This window comes from Chenopodium quinoa, unplaced genomic scaffold (genome assembly GCF_001683475.1).
Source record: "Chenopodium quinoa cultivar QQ74 unplaced genomic scaffold, ASM168347v1, whole genome shotgun sequence".
Lineage (NCBI taxonomy): Eukaryota > Viridiplantae > Streptophyta > Magnoliopsida > Caryophyllales > Amaranthaceae > Chenopodium > Chenopodium quinoa.
In genome coordinates, this window is record NW_018745659.1 from 62,022 (window position 1) to 80,058 (window position 18,037).

The 18,037-nt window shown below is 40.6% G+C and overlaps 2 protein-coding genes across 2 annotated transcripts; both read left to right on the top strand.

The window, feature by feature from the left end:
* Positions 1-185: 185 nt before the first annotated feature.
* Positions 186-719, top strand: LOC110717127 (uncharacterized protein K02A2.6-like). Its single transcript, XM_021895765.1, has one exon. It carries the CDS (start codon positions 186-188, stop codon positions 717-719), a length of 534 nt encoding a protein of 177 aa, XP_021751457.1.
* Positions 720-2,142: 1,423 nt separating this feature from the next.
* LOC110717128 lies at positions 2,143-9,160 on the top strand. Its single transcript, XM_021895766.1, has 2 exons — positions 2,143-2,526; positions 9,095-9,160. The coding sequence occupies exons 1-2, from the start codon at positions 2,143-2,145 to the stop codon at positions 9,158-9,160; spliced, it is 450 nt and encodes a 149-aa protein (XP_021751458.1).
* The last annotated feature ends 8,877 nt before the right edge of the window (positions 9,161-18,037 follow it).

An 18,037-nucleotide genomic window follows, 5' to 3' on the forward strand; every position in this document is an offset into this window, starting at 1 on the left:
ACCAAGCAGGAACTAAGATGAGGTGGTTAATCCATCACATGGGATTTTATTGGCCTTCAGTTAGAAAGGATTGTTTGCAATATGCAAAAGGTTGTAAACAATGTCAATGCTTTAGACCAATAAGTAGGGCACCATCAATAAAATTGCACCCCATTATCAAACCGTGGCCTTTCAGAGGTTGGGCAATGGATGCAATTAGGCCTATTAAACCTCCCTTATCTGCTCACCATGAGTATATTCTGAAAGCCACAGATTACTTTAAAAAGTGGATTGAGGTCCAAGCCTTCAAGAGTTTAAATGTAAGGGCAGTAATCTTATTCTTGGAAGAGAAAATCTTTACAAGATATGAGATTCCGAAATCTATAACCGTGAATCAAGCAACCATGTTTACAGGATATGAGTTCAATTCCTATCTCAAGGAATTCGAGATTCAAAAGATTCATTCAACCCCTTATTTTGCCCAAGCTAATGGACAAGCTGAAGCCACTAACAAAGTAATCTCTAAAGGAATCGCTAAGATGGTGGTTGAAAATCCTAAAAATTGGCACATTCTCTTGCACTATGCTACTTGGGCATATAGAACGTCAAAAAGAGATGCAATAGGAACTACCCCTTACCAAGTATTGTATGGGCATAAGCTTATTGTACCAGAAGAACTAAGCGTTAAGTCTACCAGGGTAGCTAAACAAATGGGTATTAACCAGGAAGACTATCAATAATCTATGTCCATTAAATTAATGGACGTTGAGGGAGAGAGACTCCAAGAGCTAGCTAAAATCGAAGCTCAGAAAAGACAAGTAGCAAAATCTTATTACAAAAAGGTGAAACGTAAAATCTTTATGGAAGGGGATTTAGTGTGGAAGATGAAGCTTCCTGAACATGACTATAAGGATTATATTTTTGGCAAATGGTCTTCCAAATGGGAAGGTCCATTCAGGGTTTACAAAGTCATGTTTGGGAATGCCTATTTACTGCAAGAGTTAGATGGGAAATGTTTCCAAGGGCACTTAATGGAAAGTTCATTAAACAATACAACCCAAGCATATGGGAACAACATAAGAATTTACAACAAAAACATCCATCATTAGAGGCTTTTGACAAATAAAATGTATTGTTTACGATCGAAGGGGACTTTTCAGCCATTGCTTTGCGTTTAACCTCAGAAAGATGAACCTTGCATTTGTTCATCAGCGCCATCTGCGTACCATGGTGATCAAATTGAGATAAAGATTCTTGAACCATTGGAGCACTCTCAGATATCTAACGCTTCAATTGTTTCTTCTCCCTTCTTCAGTCCTGAAGGGAGGAGATAAGCTTTACAAGGATTTGAAAGAGGTGTATTGGTGGCCTAAAATGAAGAAGGAGGTGGCAGAATTTATATTTGTAGCGAAGTGTCTAACCTGTCAGAAAGTTAAGATAAAGCATAAGAGACGACAGGGAACCGTGCAACCACTCGAGATCCCGGCTTGGAAGTGGGATTACATCTCGATGGATTTTGTCACTAGCTTAACTAAGTCTAAGAATGGGAATGATACCATCTGGGTTGTGGTGGATAGACTTACCAAATCGGCAATGTTTATACCAATGAAGGAGACTAGGAAAATGGAACAACTTGCAAAGGCTTACATCACAAATGTTGTAAGGCTACATAGAGTTCCTAAGGATATCGTTTCTGATAAGGATTCTAGGTTTCTTTCGAAATTCTAGAAAAGTGTTCAGAAGAACTTTGGTACAACATAGAAGATGAGTACATCATTTCACCCTGCAACAGATGGACAATTTGAGAGAACTATCCAAACCTTGGAAGATATGTTAAGATCATGTGTGTTAGATTACCAAGGTGGATGGGAAGATAGCTTGGACTTGGTAGAATTCACTTGCAACAATATTTACCATGCAAGCATTGGCATGGCACCATTTGAGGCCTTGTATGGAAGGAAGTGTAGAAGTCCACTATGTTGGAGTGACATTAGTGAGACATTAATTCTAGGTCCTCAATTGGTAGAAGAAACCAAGAAGCAAGTGAGAGAAATCTAAGCTAAGATTCAAGCTACTCAAGATAGACAAAAGAGTTACGCAGATTTAAAGCGTAGAGAAGACGAATTCCAAGTGGGTCATAAGGTTTTGCTTAAGGTTTCACCAATGAAAGGAGTGACGAGATTTGGGAAGAAAGGGAAGTTTAGTCCAAAGTACATTGGACCATATGAGATTTTACAAAGAATAAGTAATGTTGCTTATAGATTAGCATTGTATATGGACCTCAGCAAGGTACACGATGTGTTTCACGTTTCTCAGTTGAGAAGATACATCCCAGACAAGTCGCATGTCCTACAACCTGAAACCATAGAACTAGACCAAATCCTAACCTATGAAGAAAGACCTGTAAATATTCTTGATAGTAAAGTGCGTAGTACACGCAAGAAAGATGTCAAGATTGTAAAGGTTTTGTGTTCGAATCAAGAAACTGAGGAAGCGACATGGGAAGCTGAGAATGAAATGAGAAAGAAGTACCTAGAGTTGTTTGAGGTTAGTTTAGTTACGAGGTCGTAACTTGTTTTCTTTAAGGGGGGTAGAACGCAGTAGAATTTTGCGCTTTTTACCTTCACTTCAAGCATTTCTGTGCATTTTTAGTATATTTTGTACAATTTTATATAAAGTTTAGAAAAAAAGATAACAAGAAAGGTTACAAAAAGTACAACAACTATAAGTATTAAGAAAAGTTTTTACTAAATGGGTGAAAAAGTGCAGTTTTAAACAAGTTTCCGTGCTCAAGTTTTGAGGACAAAATTTTTTTTAAGGGGGGTAGACTGTAATACTCCGTAATTTATAATATTTATATATATAAATTATTTATTTTATTTATAAATTAAAATGATTCATTTCATTTTAAAAGAATTTAATCATTTAAATATTAATTAATTGTGTATAAAATAATATGAGTCATTACTTGAGGCAATAAAGTGATTTTAATTTGGGTCAACATCAATTAAATTGATGGATCAACTTCTTGGAAATTCATGAACACTTAAGAGCCCAACAAGTTGGCCCAAAGGAGAAGTTAAGGGGGAGTAAGATTAGTAATGGCAGTTTTGTAAATAAGTGTTGTTGTTTTAAAAGGGTAGTATAAATATTTTAAAACCTCAAGAATTTTACACTCTAAAATATAATTGTCAGATTTCACAAAAACCCCAAAAGTTTTCCACCTATTTTCTTTCTCCTTTTTCCTCTCTTTTTTTTCTCTCTCTCTTCCACACCTATCTCTCCTCTCTTTCATCTCGTCCGCCGACAACTGGCGCTACCACCATCACCGGCGAGCCACCAGCGATCACCGGCGAGCAGCAGCAGCTGTGCGCCACCCTCCTTCTCTCTTTTTCAGTTCTGTATTATATATATATATATATATATATATATATATATATATATATATATATAACTCTTTCTCTCTCCTAATTTAATTCTAGTTGTTTTATTATTTTAAAGCATGATTTTTTATTATGTTTTGGTATTGTTTTTGGGTATTTGATGTTGTTAAATTATTCCTATAATTTTCATATTTAATTTAATCAAAAACCTCAATTTACAAACCCTAGAATTTGGGAATTTAATGTTTATTGTTAGGGTTTGATCCTAGGTTGTTGTGGTTGTTAAATTAATGGTTTAAACATGTTACTAATGAGTTTAAAGCCCTCAATTTAATGCTGGAATTTAATTATACACACTACTTTTTAATTATGGTGTTAGGGTTTGATTACCCATAAAAGGGAAAAAGGTTTTAATGATTTAAATATGAATTCCTAGTCTGTCAGTGATGTTTTATATTAAATAGGTATGCTGGAATTTTATTTAAGTCATAAAAACTAAGTCTTTTTGAAAGGATTTAAAGTACCCAGTTAAAGAAAAGGTTTTATGGCTTTTATACCATTAAATTGGGTTAATTAGTAAGGTCTAAAGAGTATTATAGTTGTTGGAAATTTTTGAGAATAGTGGATTAATTATAGTTATGTATTCTTATGTGTAGGAAGCTTTGAGCTAGGTGATTTCTAGCGAGTGTGGCCGAGTTTAGGCACTATTCAAGGTACGTATGTGCACAAGAATATTTGTGTATGCGTAGTATCACGCTAGAATTGTAAAGTATGATTTAAGTGATGAAGTAGTAGCATGTTTAGTTGATTATATGTTTGGAATTGTTGTTGGTTGAGCATGAATTATTATGCAAGCATGTGAATATGTTATTTGATTCATGATACAAGTTGAATATTGTGAATCATGGAAGTATGTTTTATTTTCAAGTATCAAGAAAGCATGAATTTAATAAGCAAGGTTTATGTATGTTTAAAAGAGCTAAAGTTAGAATTATTGAGCATTATTCATGAATTTATTTCTCGCCCATTTATTATTGGTGTTGAGTTAAGAAGTTAGTTTATTTATTTACTCACTCACGTAAGTTGAGTTTGAGTCAAAGAAGCTTAATTAGTAGTGCATCGTATGCACCAAAGTAGTAATTGTGCAATTTTGTGCACAAAACTAGCCAAGGAACCTTAATTAAAATAAATAGTATGTACTCTCTAATTAATTCAAGAATGAATTGGACGTATGAGATGAATGTTGCTATGTTTGTTCTTGATTGATTGGTTTGAGTCGTCACATGTTAAATTGGTAAATCACGTAAAGTGTAAGAAGATACACACCAAAACTCTTAGAACGTATACATTTGGAGTAAGAACATATGGGGGGAGTTATGGGGTTTTATATTTAACCATAGCTTCTACAGGAGTACAGGACACTATACTTTCTTTTATTATTAATGTGCTTGAATTCCATCACAAGTGTGATATAGTAGGTGCCAATTGGGGTAGCTCCCTAATTGGAAGATGAATATTTAAATGGGCTATATTTCAAGGAAGGAAACCCGTTCGATGCGTAATCCAAAATTTTATTTAATAATTTATATTGTTAGTTATGAGTCAAAGGTAAGATGACTTGTGATTGTATGGCGAGCATGTTTTAATTATTTTCATTGATGCTAGGATATTGATGTTAGTGTGGTGTATATGTAATCAGCTTTTGCTGATTCGTACTTTTGTGTTTGTATTTGGCTTTCCTTTGGATTGGCCCTACTATGACCCAATTATATGGTGAGTAAAGGGGTTGAAATAAAAAGAAAGTGACAGGTACTTGAAGCATGAAAAGCATGAAGGGAATGAGGGCCGAGAGTTACTTGTTATGCTCTCTTAGTTTTATGTTTTGAATTGATGGTTTATTGTTTATGGACTAACTTTGTTATGTTTATTTTTGAGTTGGTTTTTAAAGGGACATGATTGAATTGGTTCCAACTTGTGAACGATTTAATTTCTACTTTTGTTTTGAGGTTGTGAACTCAATTTTTAATTTGAAAGTTGGTTTTTATTTTTAAACTTTCGCTGCGTGACTTTGAAAAATAGCCTTAGCCATTATCACGGTGGCGGTAATATTTTGGTTATTTCCTAAGCAGGGTTTTATTTAGAGTAAAATGAGTATTTTAAAAGAAAGAAATTTCTAGGGTATTACACAAAGTTTCGGTAAGTGTTATTTGGAATGGCAATTTTCAACTCAATTTTATAGGGACTTAGGGTTCTATGTTGGTTGTTTTAAGTGAACTAAATAAACATTCAACATTGAAATCCTAAAAATGCATCTAAATATCAAGATATATAAGCAATATAAATCGACATATATAAAATGCATAGTGAACTAGCATGACCCCTTGAAAGATATCTGAAGCATCCAATCTTCAATCTTCAAGGTCATCTTGGCACCTTTAGGCTCCATCTTCAAAGAAACACCGTCTTTCTTGACTTCACCATCAAGCATGCAAGAACTAGATACTAGTAATCTAAATTAACTAAGTACAAAAATACTTAACGGTGCGCAGTCCGTATTTAGATTTACAAAAATACGTAATGGAAGGCAGTCCATATTTTCTATCCTAGTCGGGCCATACTAGTCACTTTTGTAAAAACCTACATAAGAGCAGTTATAATATTCCATTCACCCATTCACTTCTAAAGTGAACGACCCCATGCAATTTTTACAAACAATACAAGCAATAATACAAAACTTGTATCAAACAAGCACACACTAGTTACTAACTTAGGTTGTTAATCCGATTAACATTCCTAATTAAAACTAGTCAAGTGTTTATCCAATTATGTGAACTAACGCATTAACAATAAGCATAATTAAAGCTTACGAGCTCAAAACCAATTAATGAAGCTCTCACTAAATTCCACATCCGATTAATTTTTAATTAAGCAAAACGAGTCATTAATGTCAAAAAATGCATATATGTGAAAAACCAAGGCCTAGCCTCGTTTTAAACATAATCGCAAAATCGCAAAACCAAGCTAAGTGCAGCTAGCAGCGCATCGAGGCACCTGCTAGCCCTAGCAGCCTCGCAGCATGCTTCGCATGCATGCATGCACACTGCTGGTGCTGGCAGTGTGTTGTTGCACTTGCTAGTGCTCGCATTGTGTGTTGCCTAGCACCCCTATCCTTGCGAGCTACTGCTCATCGTACCGCATGCCCTTTCGCACCTGCTCGCACATACTCCCGCACACACGCACTCCTCGGCAGCAGCATTTGGGAATATTAATCCCAAATATTTGCGTGACCTTAATTAATTCCAAATTGAATTTTAGAATTAACAATTGAGCAATTTTGAATTAATATCAAGTCTAACTCAATTAATCTAAGTTTAGTGCAAAAACCAAAATTATTTTCAAGAGCCATTCTTTAATAATTTTAGGTCAATTTGATGCAATAAAAAATTAGGGGCTTGTTACATAATTAATTTATCCAAAGATTAAAATAATTATGAATTTGACAAAATAAGTTGAATAAATTAATCAACCATTCAATGAAAATAATTTATCCGACAAATACTCATGCATATTTGAATATTTCAACCTTCCAGTGATGAATAATACTCGAGCATAAATATGAACATTCATGATTTTAATCAATTTCCATAATGATTTAAACTCAAAGTGTGTTCATTTTGAATTTTAACAAGTCAATATTCAATCAATTAAACCATTAAAGATTCAATCTTTGACTATTTTAAGGGTTCAAAAATCACATTTGAACATAAACTCATTCATTTCAAACAATCTAATTGTAGAATGAACAATTTCCAAGTTTATGCAAAATTAGAGCAATCCAAATTAAGCAACCAAATCGTTTCAAAACATGCTTAATAAGGAATATAATTGTATTAGATTAATTCCATAATCAATCGCATAATCCACTAATTATATGCAATAATTAATCAGGGTTTAAAGATTTAAAATTTTCTTGTTCTAAACGAAAAACCCTTCGAAAAACACATTTCTAGGCAGATGTTGGCCTATGGCAACCGTTTTTCATCACTTTGTGGGTTAAGGTTGGTTTGGAACATCGATTCCACCCAAAAATCACTATTTTTGAGTCGAAATCTGGGTTAGTAGTCATGAATTAGCAATAAAATGATTTTATCTAATAAAATCGAGATCCTAATCTAACTAGGTTGCTAATCCAGATTTTTAAATCTATTTTAAATCAACTTAATTAATTTTTAGTCGCAAAAATTTAATGCAGAAGGCTCGTGATACCGCTGTTGGGTTTTACGGTGTACGAACACCGCGCGGAACCAAAACCCGCCCAAGGACCACTTGCATAAATTAAAGCGATTGAACTAAAACATCCATATAATTAATAAAATAATAAACACATAACAGAGAGAGAGAGGGAAAAGACGTTCATACCCTTGAAGCGTGTTTTCTATTTAGCATGAACACGAACCCACGAATAGGAATAGAAAGATTTCTTTTTAGCTTTATTGGAGTTGGTAGATTTTCGTTAGGAATAGTTAGTAGATTTTCGTTAGGAATAAAATTAGAGTTTTAGTTAAATTGGGTTTTGTTTTTCTTTTTTTATAAAAGGAGCAGTAGTAGTATTAAGGGGGGGAGCTCTTTACATACGTAGTTTAGATTAGTTTTTAGCTTAGCTTTTTATCAGATATTCTTTGGATTAGTTATTATGTTGTGAAATAAGGAGAAGATATGAGAGATGGAGAGAGAATTAATATGAAACAGTCAATACGGTTATGAAGGGAATCAGTAAAAAAACGTTAGCAATAATCAAGGCACTAAGCCTTGTTCAAAAACCGTACAAAAATTAAGCTTGTTTAATAAACCCGACCCGACCCAGCCTAGCCCGGCTCGGCTCAATTCAGTTCGGCGCGCGTGTGTGAGAAAGGTTGGCTTAGTAGGTAAGTCCTCCCTCTCCACAAAATGTGGGTAGCCCTTGGGCCACACCCAAGTACTCCACTATCTACTTTATAAAGGAAGGAAAACTTTCATTTCCCACCAATGTGGGACTTTGGTTTTTCACAAAATTCACACCCATACACACTTTGTTCTAACAATACCCCACTTGAATTTTTGAAAACATTTTCAAGCAGAATCCATACACATATAGGTTGTGCATAAACAGAAGTGTTTTTCAACTTGAACTCCTGCGTAGTAAATACGATTCAGATTTAACAAGGGTAACTCGAAGTTTTGAACCCTATCTCTGACAATGTACCACACAAGACCTATTCTTGGTGTTGTTATAGACCCAGCTATTACGGCCATGCACGTCTATCCAAGTGTAGTGAACGCTCTAGAAATGCTGCCACACATTTCATAAGAAGCGGCCTAACTTCCACATTCACATAGGTGAATCTATCAAGAGTACTCCTAGCTAGGTACTCCACTCCAAAATGGAGTATAGATTTCATTAAGAGTCCTATTAACTCATCCTTGATCGCTTCAGGAATTTATGTCTTTTGAACATAACCAACTCATATCACTCCATAACTTGTTATTACCCATTGAACCTATTTCTTGGGATCTCCAGTCCATAGGTTGGGTTACCATTATGTGTGACTCATTTTAATGGAAATAGTCCCATTCTCTTAGAAGAATAATGGACTTTCTCTCTAGCCAATCCTTTCGTCAAAGGATCAGCCAAATTATTCTCAGTATGTACATGATCCACTCTAACAACTCCGATTTAAGATATTCTCTTACAGTGTTGTGCTTACGACGTATTTGTCGTCTCTTACCGTTGTAGTAACGGTTCTGAACTTTTGCAATAGTCACGGTACTATCGCAATGGATCAAGACAGCCGGTAATGGTTTTTCCCATAAGGGAATTTCACCTAGCAGGTCTCTTAACCAACCTGCTTCTTCACTAGCTGTAGCTAGTTTTCTGACTCCATGCTGGACTGAGCCAAAATATTCCGTTTCTTAGACTTCCAAGATACAGCTCCACCGGCTATAGTAAAAATATATCCACTAGTAGCCTTAGAGTCATCTGATAAGGTGTTCCAGTCAGCATCACTATAGCCTTCTAGTACAACTGGAAACCTTTCATAATGTAATCCTAGGTTCATGGTCCTCTTAAGGTATCTCATGACCCTCTCAATAGCATGCCAATTCTCATTACTAGGACAACTAGTAAACTGCCTAACAATCCCACGACATAGGCAAGTTGGGTCTAGTACAATCTGTGGCGTACCGAAGGCTACCAATGACGCTCGCATAATCAGATTGCCTTACGGCATCACCAGTGTTCTTAAATAATTTTACACAGGGATCATAAGGTGTACTAGCAGGTTAACAGTCAAAGTAACCATATTTCTTTAGGATTTTCTCAATGTAATGAGATTGATCCAAAGAAACTCCATTTTCTGTCCTAGTAATCTTAATTCCAAGGATTACATTCGCCTCTCCTAGATCTTTCATATCAAACTCAGCATTCAACAATAGCTTTACATCATTCACAACATGAGTGTTCGAGCCAAAAATTAACAAGTCATCCACATACAAACAAATTATAGTGCAAATGTCATTCTCAAATTTTACATATATGCATTTGTCACTACCATTTATCTTAAACCCATGTGAGATGACCAAGTTATCAAACTTTTCATGCCATTGTTTAAGTGCTTACCTAAAGCATTCCCTAACACTCTCTTTTGACTCAAACACCCCCCACACTAGAGTAAAGCATCGTCCTCAATGCTTCACAAGTACATGGAATAAAAGGGTAGGGAGAACAAAGGGAGGGAACAAAAAGACCAAGGGGGAAACTAGCTGCCACTAGGGCTGGCACCGCCGTCATCCGCACTCTAATTGTTGTAGGAGAAACCCGAGGAGGGGCCATATGGGTCCCACCCTCCGGTGTAGCCGGGAGGCCACCCATAATGACCCTGGAAAAGGTCGAGTTGGGATGCGGATAACTGGTCAAAAGGCTCGGGTTGGATTAGAGGTGAGGGGTGAGAGGGATCAACGTAATAATCACTCCCACCCGATACCCGGTAGTCATATTGACCGCACTCATCGGGGAACTCACGCCTAGGCACATTGGGGTCCGAGGACCCCTGCCAATAGGGGTACGTAGGATGGTTGTCACCCCCCCAAGATGGCACGGGTCCTTGTTGGGCCGGCACATAAGGGTAGTTAACCGGGGGAGTGACATCCCCTCTACATACACTAGCATCATACAGGGCGTTAGTTTGGAAAGAAAGGTGTTGATGGGAAGCAAACATACCTTGCATGCTTTCCATTTGGGCTCTCATTGCATGCATTTGTTGTTGGTAGTCGGGTTGATATTGTTGTTGTTGTTGCCTTCTTCCTTGCTGTTGGGACTGTTGTTGTTGTTGTTGTTGCTGACTTAGAGGGGTGGCCCTCATCACGCTCTCATCTTCCTCATGCTCAAAACCTTCACTGGACCCTTCTCCCGTCTCCATCCTTACAGTAGGGAGGATACCCAAATCCTTCTTTAACCACCAAGGGTAATTTACCCTCTCCCTCGTGAAGGAAGTGAACTCCGGCTTGGGGAGGAAGCAATGGTGCTCATGAGAGACAAGCAAGGTCCAAGTCCTTCCTTGACCCTCAGTAACTGCGATGAATTTCATGGTCTTTAACTGATCGAGGTCGAGCCAAATATCGCTCCCATCACTCTTCCCCATAGGGGTGCAGGACTCCAATTTATCCATATGACCCAACTTCTCGGCTATCCGAGTGATTATCCCGCCAAAATGGATCTCCCCCTTCTTTGTACCCAAAAGGACACCTTCAATGCACTTAGTGAATAGAAACCCGAAGTTCATTCTATTCCCAATCTCCGGCTGCGTAGCAAGCCATAGAATTCGGATCTCTTCAGTTGTAATCTTCCCCAAGTCTTGCTTATTAAAGACCATGTACCCGAGAATTCGATGCAGAAGTCTGATGGTTGGGTGCATGATTTGGTTGGCTAATGAATACTTGGAGTTGAAAGCGTCCATCCTCGAGATGACCTTCCACCAATGAAGGGGCTCATAAGCATGGAGGCCTTCATGCTCGGGGAAGAACATATCAGCATCCGGGTTTAGGTCCAGTAATTGGTTAAACTGGCGGAGGGTGAGGGTTTCTTTTTTGTTAAAGAGTTGGAAGGAGATGGTGAGGTCCCTATCCCCTGTGTCATGACATTCGAAAGAGGCAAGGAACTCAAGAGTGGGCTCCTTGAAAGTCCGGTAGGCACTTGTTACAAACGAGCCTAACCGGAGATTGTTGAATAAGAACCAACAATCGTCGTCAATGCCGAGTTTTGTGGTGGTGGGTTGGTGGTAGTGCTTGGTTGGTCTCAGTTTTTGATTTTGAAGGTTGTCGTAGATGGGCCTGTGGTTTTTATTGTGGAATTTGGGGGGTGGTAAAGGTGGTGGAGCGGTTTGTTCACTTTGTTGGGGGGTTTGATGATATTGAGCCTTGAGTTTCTTTCCCACTTTTTCTTTTCCTTGACCCAAAAACCATTTTCACCAATAGCAATATGCAATCCAATACCACAAAAATCACACCATAATAATTTCCCAAATTCAATCAACCACAACAATGGGCACAGTTCCAAAATCACCAAGCACAACTCAAACCAAGCAACCTAATTGAACAATCAACTAACAAGACAACAAATCAACAATTAATGATGCTTAAGATGATGAATGAGCACAATATAGGCATGCAACAATCAAAAATTCCCACATGAAAATTCACAAGCATGTAATTTCTCAACCAAAGGCATGCTTCAAATTCAAAGGTAAATGAGAGTAAGGAAGAAATGTATACCAAAATGAGTACCCACAATTGCTCCTACCATCCCCTTGAAGAAGAGATCAAGCCTACCTTCAAGAACCCTCCAATGGTGAAAGAAAGTTCCACACAAAGAGGAATACCAAAATTGGGGGTTTTAAAGGATGAAATTTCAGATTTTTGGTGAGAAAAATTGAAGAAAAGTGAGAGTATTTGTTGAAATTTGATGATTTAGGATGAGGGATTGAGGTAGTTTGAGTTAGGGCATGAAAGGGGTGAAGTTTAGAGAGAGAAGGGCTGAGAATTCTGAAATTTGGGGGGGGGGTTTCTTTTCGGCTTTTTGCTAAGAAAATTGGCTAAAAATTCGCAGACCCGCAGGGCCGCGCCCGCGGGTTGGAGGTCCGCGCCCGCGGGTTAACCTGTCCGCGCCCTCGGCCCTGGCATCCCCAGTTTCTGACATTCTTGCCGCGCCCGCAAGATGGAGTGACGCGCCTGATTAGGGGATTTTGCTCCCACCAATCGGAATGCGCCACGTGGGCCAATCAGGTCCTGCCAAGTGTCCCCCAGTTGGACCTCTCAGGGCTTGCCACGTGGCACACGCTTATTTGTCCACCCTGGACTTATTATGTCATGACACGTGGCATACACCATGCCTAATGGAGAAGCCGGTCACCTAGGCCCAACTTCCGAGGGAAGCCCAATCAGCCCAAGGTTAACCTAAACCTAGATTGGCACGTTTCCCGAGGTTATAAATACCTCCTTTAATCCTCATTATGGGAGATTACGCAGATTACACACATTAAACACTCTCACCTAGAGAGACCCAATCACTTTAATTTCCGCATTAATTACTCCTTAATCAAGTACTAACTTGACCGTCGGAGGCGGATCTCCAATCATCCGGAGCATCCGTTTGTTTTGCAGGTATAGGCGTCCGGTTCTAGTCTCGGAATTGTAACTCTCCCGCAGGACATCAGAAAATCCCGAAACATTTTGGCGCCGTATGTGGGGAGAGTACTTCTGAGATGGCACCCACGTTTGTACCGGCTCCTGAAGAGAGACGTCCCCTAGACGATCCTCTAGTTCAGTCGGACCACGATACTGAGAATGAATTTGAAGTTGAAGCTCACACAGCTTCAGACGGGACCCTAAGGGCCCGACGTATCCGTCATACTGAAAGGAGGGAACGGGAACATCTTCAAACTGGAAGCGAGCCAGCAGGTGCACCGCCTGTTCGGCAGCAACCGACTGATGGGTCTGCTCCCATCACAAGGAACGAACTCATGACCTTCATGAGGGACTTCAAGGGAGAAATTCAAGAGTTGATCAACAAGAAGCCGCCTACTCTGGACAAGGAGCAGTCGGCTAAGAAACCCTCCACTTCACGGAAGAGGAAGCCAGTTCAAGGGCGAGAGGCGACCCCTCATCCTAAATCTAGGAAGTGGGAGCCACCTGCCCTTGATTTCACAAAATACCGTTTTCCTACTCCAGGAAATAGGAAACCTGTTCGTCATATTCAGGCGGACGGGTCGAGGAAAACATACACAGACGCTCGGCTACTGCTAGAGCAGAAGAAGAGTGACCGATTGTCAGAGTCGACCTCTACTTCAAACTTCCAAGACAGTCTGCGAAATACCTCAATGAGGCATACTCAGTCGTATCATGAGAGTCAGTCAGGCGGCACCTCCCGTCAGTCCGGCTTTCATAGCGACCAGGCGGTACCAAACTTACCGTTTGTACCGCAACAACAGTATTTTTCACAGCCACCTCCGTTTGGTGGACATGCAGCAAAAAATGTCCAACCTATGGACTGGCAGCTACGGTTGCTTAGACTTTGTGAACAGCCGTCGGCCTTCTCCAAGGAAATTACTGAAGCCGCTCAGCCGGCCAAAATGAAAAATGTATTAGTAGGCGCCTATGACGGCACTACTAACCCAGAAGACCATCTGATGGCATTCACCAACCTGATGTACCTTTAAGGGTTGGATGATCCCACTTGGTGCAAGTGTTTCCCAGCGACTCTCAAAGGAATCGCACAACAATGGTTCGGCAACCTGCCGACTGGTTGTTTAAATAGCTTCAGGACGCTTGCTTACTTATTCACCTCCAACTTCGCCATGAACATCCCTAAGAAGAAGACGACCCTTGATTTAGGAACAATTCAGCAGGGCGATAAGGAGGGGCTTTGTTCTTACATCAGGCGATTTAACCTGATGAGAATACAGATTCAAGGGTTACCGGATGAAGTAGCCTATACTGACTTTTTCAGAGGTCTCAAAGACGGGTCGACCTTCAAATTTGATTTAGTCCGAAAGAGGGTGGCGACTCTTCAAGAGGCCTTGATTGAAGCGGAAGCCTATATACAGGCGACTGATCTTTGTAGTAAGGTAAAACAGTCAGACGGGAAAAGGTCCGACAAAAGAGAAGGACGACAGAAGCAGTCGTCAAACAAAGACGAGAAGAGAAAAGAGGTCTGGGCAACTGATTCCTCTAAACAGCCGTCCCAGAAGAAGAAAAAAGAATTCAAACCATACTCCCCAAAGTATGTGTTTAACAAGGATAGCCAATTTACCCTAAAGGAAATCAAGGGACGGATCTCAATTGAGAAGCCGGTCCCCATGAAGGGTTCTGCAAACAATCGGAACCAAGAAAAATTTTGTGATTATCATGAAGATGTTGGTCATCACACCAATGAATGCATCAGTCTCATGCGGTATCTGGACCGCCTGGCTGAGCAAGGTGACCTTGACACTTATGTCAAGAAATCTACGGGGAACACTTCCTCGAAAAAGCAGTCGACCAAAAAGAATCAACAGGCCGACAGCTCCGATACAGATGATGCAGTAGTCTACACCATTGCAGGCGGCTTCTCAGGAGGCGGCCCCACTATTAGGGGCAACAAAGACAATATCAGACGGTTAGATGTAAATTCCGTTCACCAAGAACGGCCCTCCAAATATTCATTTCCTGAGATTGTCATCACTGAAGAAGATTTAGGAGGGGTAAGAGGGCCGCATGACGACCCTATCGTTATTGAATGTAAAGTGGCCAACCAGAGAGTTGGCCGAATCCTCATAGATACCGGAAGCTCCTCAGATCTCATCAGTAGCAAATGTCTGTCGAAACTAAAATATCAGACTGATTGCATACATCCGGCATCCCACCCTTTAGTAGGGTTTGGAGGAGGAGGAGTCCACCCAGTGGGACGAGTGGATTTACCCATCCGCCTGGGCGAAAAAGGGGAAGGACGACACATGGTAGTCCGGTTCCTGGTAGTAGAAGAACTCTCGGCCTACAACATGATTCTGGGACGACCAACCCTGAATAATTCCAAGGCTGTTATAATCCCATCTCTTATGTTGCTCAAGTTAGAGAGGGATAATGGAACAGTCGGGTCCCTAAGGGGAGATTAGAGGATGGCCCGAGAGTGCTATCTCTCGGATGTCAAGCCCACTGTTATGGCCACTGGGTCGAGAGGTGGAAAAATAGACCTTGACAATGTCAAGGAGAGTGCGCCTGTTCAAGAAGCAGGCGGCAAGAAGAGAAAGGCATCCCAGACAGGGGCCGCAAGAAAAGACAGAAAATAGCAATCATTGGCAGAGGAGCGGTCGGATGAATTCCGCCCTCAGCCAGTTGGTGAGCATACGGACCTGATCTTAGATGACTCGCGTCCTGACAGAACAATCAAGGTTGGGACGACTGCTCTAAGGGACCTGGGTGACGACTTTCACAAACTATTGAAAGAATACAAGGACATCTTTGCATTCGAAGTCCATGAAATGCCAGGCATTAGTCCTGATCTGGCGGTACATAAACTGGCCGTGGATCCGAAAAAGAAGCCGGTACGGCAGAAGAAGCGGAACCATGGAGAAGAAAGAAGTCAGGCGGCAGCCGCCGAAGTTAAAAAATTACTTGATGCAGGGTTCATTCGGCAATGTTACTTCCCAGACTGGGTTGCAAATATGGTGCTTGTTAAAAAGCCGAATGGTACCTGGCGAATGTGTGTAGACTACACAAACTTAAACAAGGCGTGCCCCAAAGACAGTTACCCTCTACCTAAAATTGATAACCTGGTCGACTCAACAGCCGGCCATGCTTTGATGAGCTTTATGGACGCCTACTCTAGTTTCCATCAAATTCCTTTATGGAAGAAAGATCAGGAGAAGACGACCTTCGTCACTGATCAGGGGTTATACTGTTACACGGTCATGCCGTTTGGTCTTAAGAATACCCCGGCCACTTTCCAGCGAATGATAAACACTGTGTTCTTTGATCAGATTGGGAGAAATGTCGAGGCATATATTGATGATATGATTGTCAAGTCCAAACTTTAGAAAGATCATCTGTCGGACCTCCGAGAAACTTTCGCCACACTCAGGCGGCACCATGTCATGCTCAATCCTAAGAAATGTGTCTTTGGAGTTGAGTCTGGGAAATTTCTCGGATTCCTTATCAATCAGAGAGGAATAAAGGCGAACCCTGAGAAGGTGCAGGCGGTCATCGACATGCAGTCGCCTCGTACCATCCGAGAGGTTCAAAAGTTAACAGGTTGTCTGGCGGCCTTGGGAAGATTTCTAAGCCGATCAGGCGACAAATGCCTATACTTTTTCCAGGCAATTAAGAAAAAAGCAAGGTTTGAATGGGGGTCGGATGCTGAGGCGGCCTTTCAGAAATTGAAAGTTCACTTGCATTCCTTGCCGAGGCTGGTCAGCCCTTTGCCCAAAGAAGTACTCTACATGTACCTGGCCGTCTCTGATCATGCGTTAAGCGATGTTCTCCTTGCTGAAAGAGACGGCTGTCAGCTCCCGGTCTACTTTGTCAGTCACATACTGAAAAATATCGAGTTGAGGTATCCCTTAGTGGAGAAATTTGGTCTTGCACTCTTCATGGCTGTTAAAAAATTGAAGCCCTACTTTTTGGCACATGCAGTCGTCGTGTATACAGACCAACCTATCAAGCGGCCACTGACCATCATGGAGTCGTCAGGCCGAATGATCAAATGGGCCATAGAAATACAGAGCCTCGAAGTTACCTTCGAGCCTAGAAAAGCAGTGAAGGGGCAAGCCTTTGCTGACTTTATTGTTGAGATGACTCGTCCTCCTGACTCTCAAGTTCCAGACCAAGTCTGGAAGGTATATGTGGATGGAAGATCTACTTTAAATGGTTGTGGAGCAGGCGTCATATGTCAGTCGCCAGAAGGCGACAGGTACGAGTATGCTCTACGCTTCAGTTTTCAGGCCTCAAACAATGAGGCAGAATATGAAGCTTTACTAGCCAGAATCCGCATGTGCAAGGCGGCAGGGGCAAGAAAAATAGACGCCTGTTCCGATTCACAATTGATAGTGAGTCAGTACAATGGCGAATACGAAGCAACCCATCCGGCCATGATCAAGTATTTACAGGCGGTCCGACAAGCAGTCGGCTCCCTTGAGGATTTCCATCTGACCCAAGTGCTGAGATCAGAAAACAACCAGGCAGATGCACTTTCAAAATTAGCATCATCAGCCTCCTGTGATACTCCTCGAACTGTTTTTTGGGAAGTAATGGAGAGGAGAAGCATTAAGGAAGACCCTATTGGAATCTTAGACAGAAGCTCAACCTGGATGGATCCAATCAGGGCATATCTGACAAATGGCACCCTGCTGGATGATCATCAACAGGCGGCAGCACTGAAAAAACGAGCAACCAGTTTTGAAATAATAAAGGGAGAACTTCACAAAAGGGGGTACCTTCAACCCTTCTTAAAGTGTGTTACTCCAGAAAAGGGGCGAGAGATACTAGATGATCTTCACTCTGGTTACTGTGCTTCCCATATAGGCGGTAGGACGCTTGCTCAACGGGCAAGGCGGCAGGGCTACTTTTGGCCTACTTTAGAAGCAGATGCAATGGAGATGGTGAAAAAATGT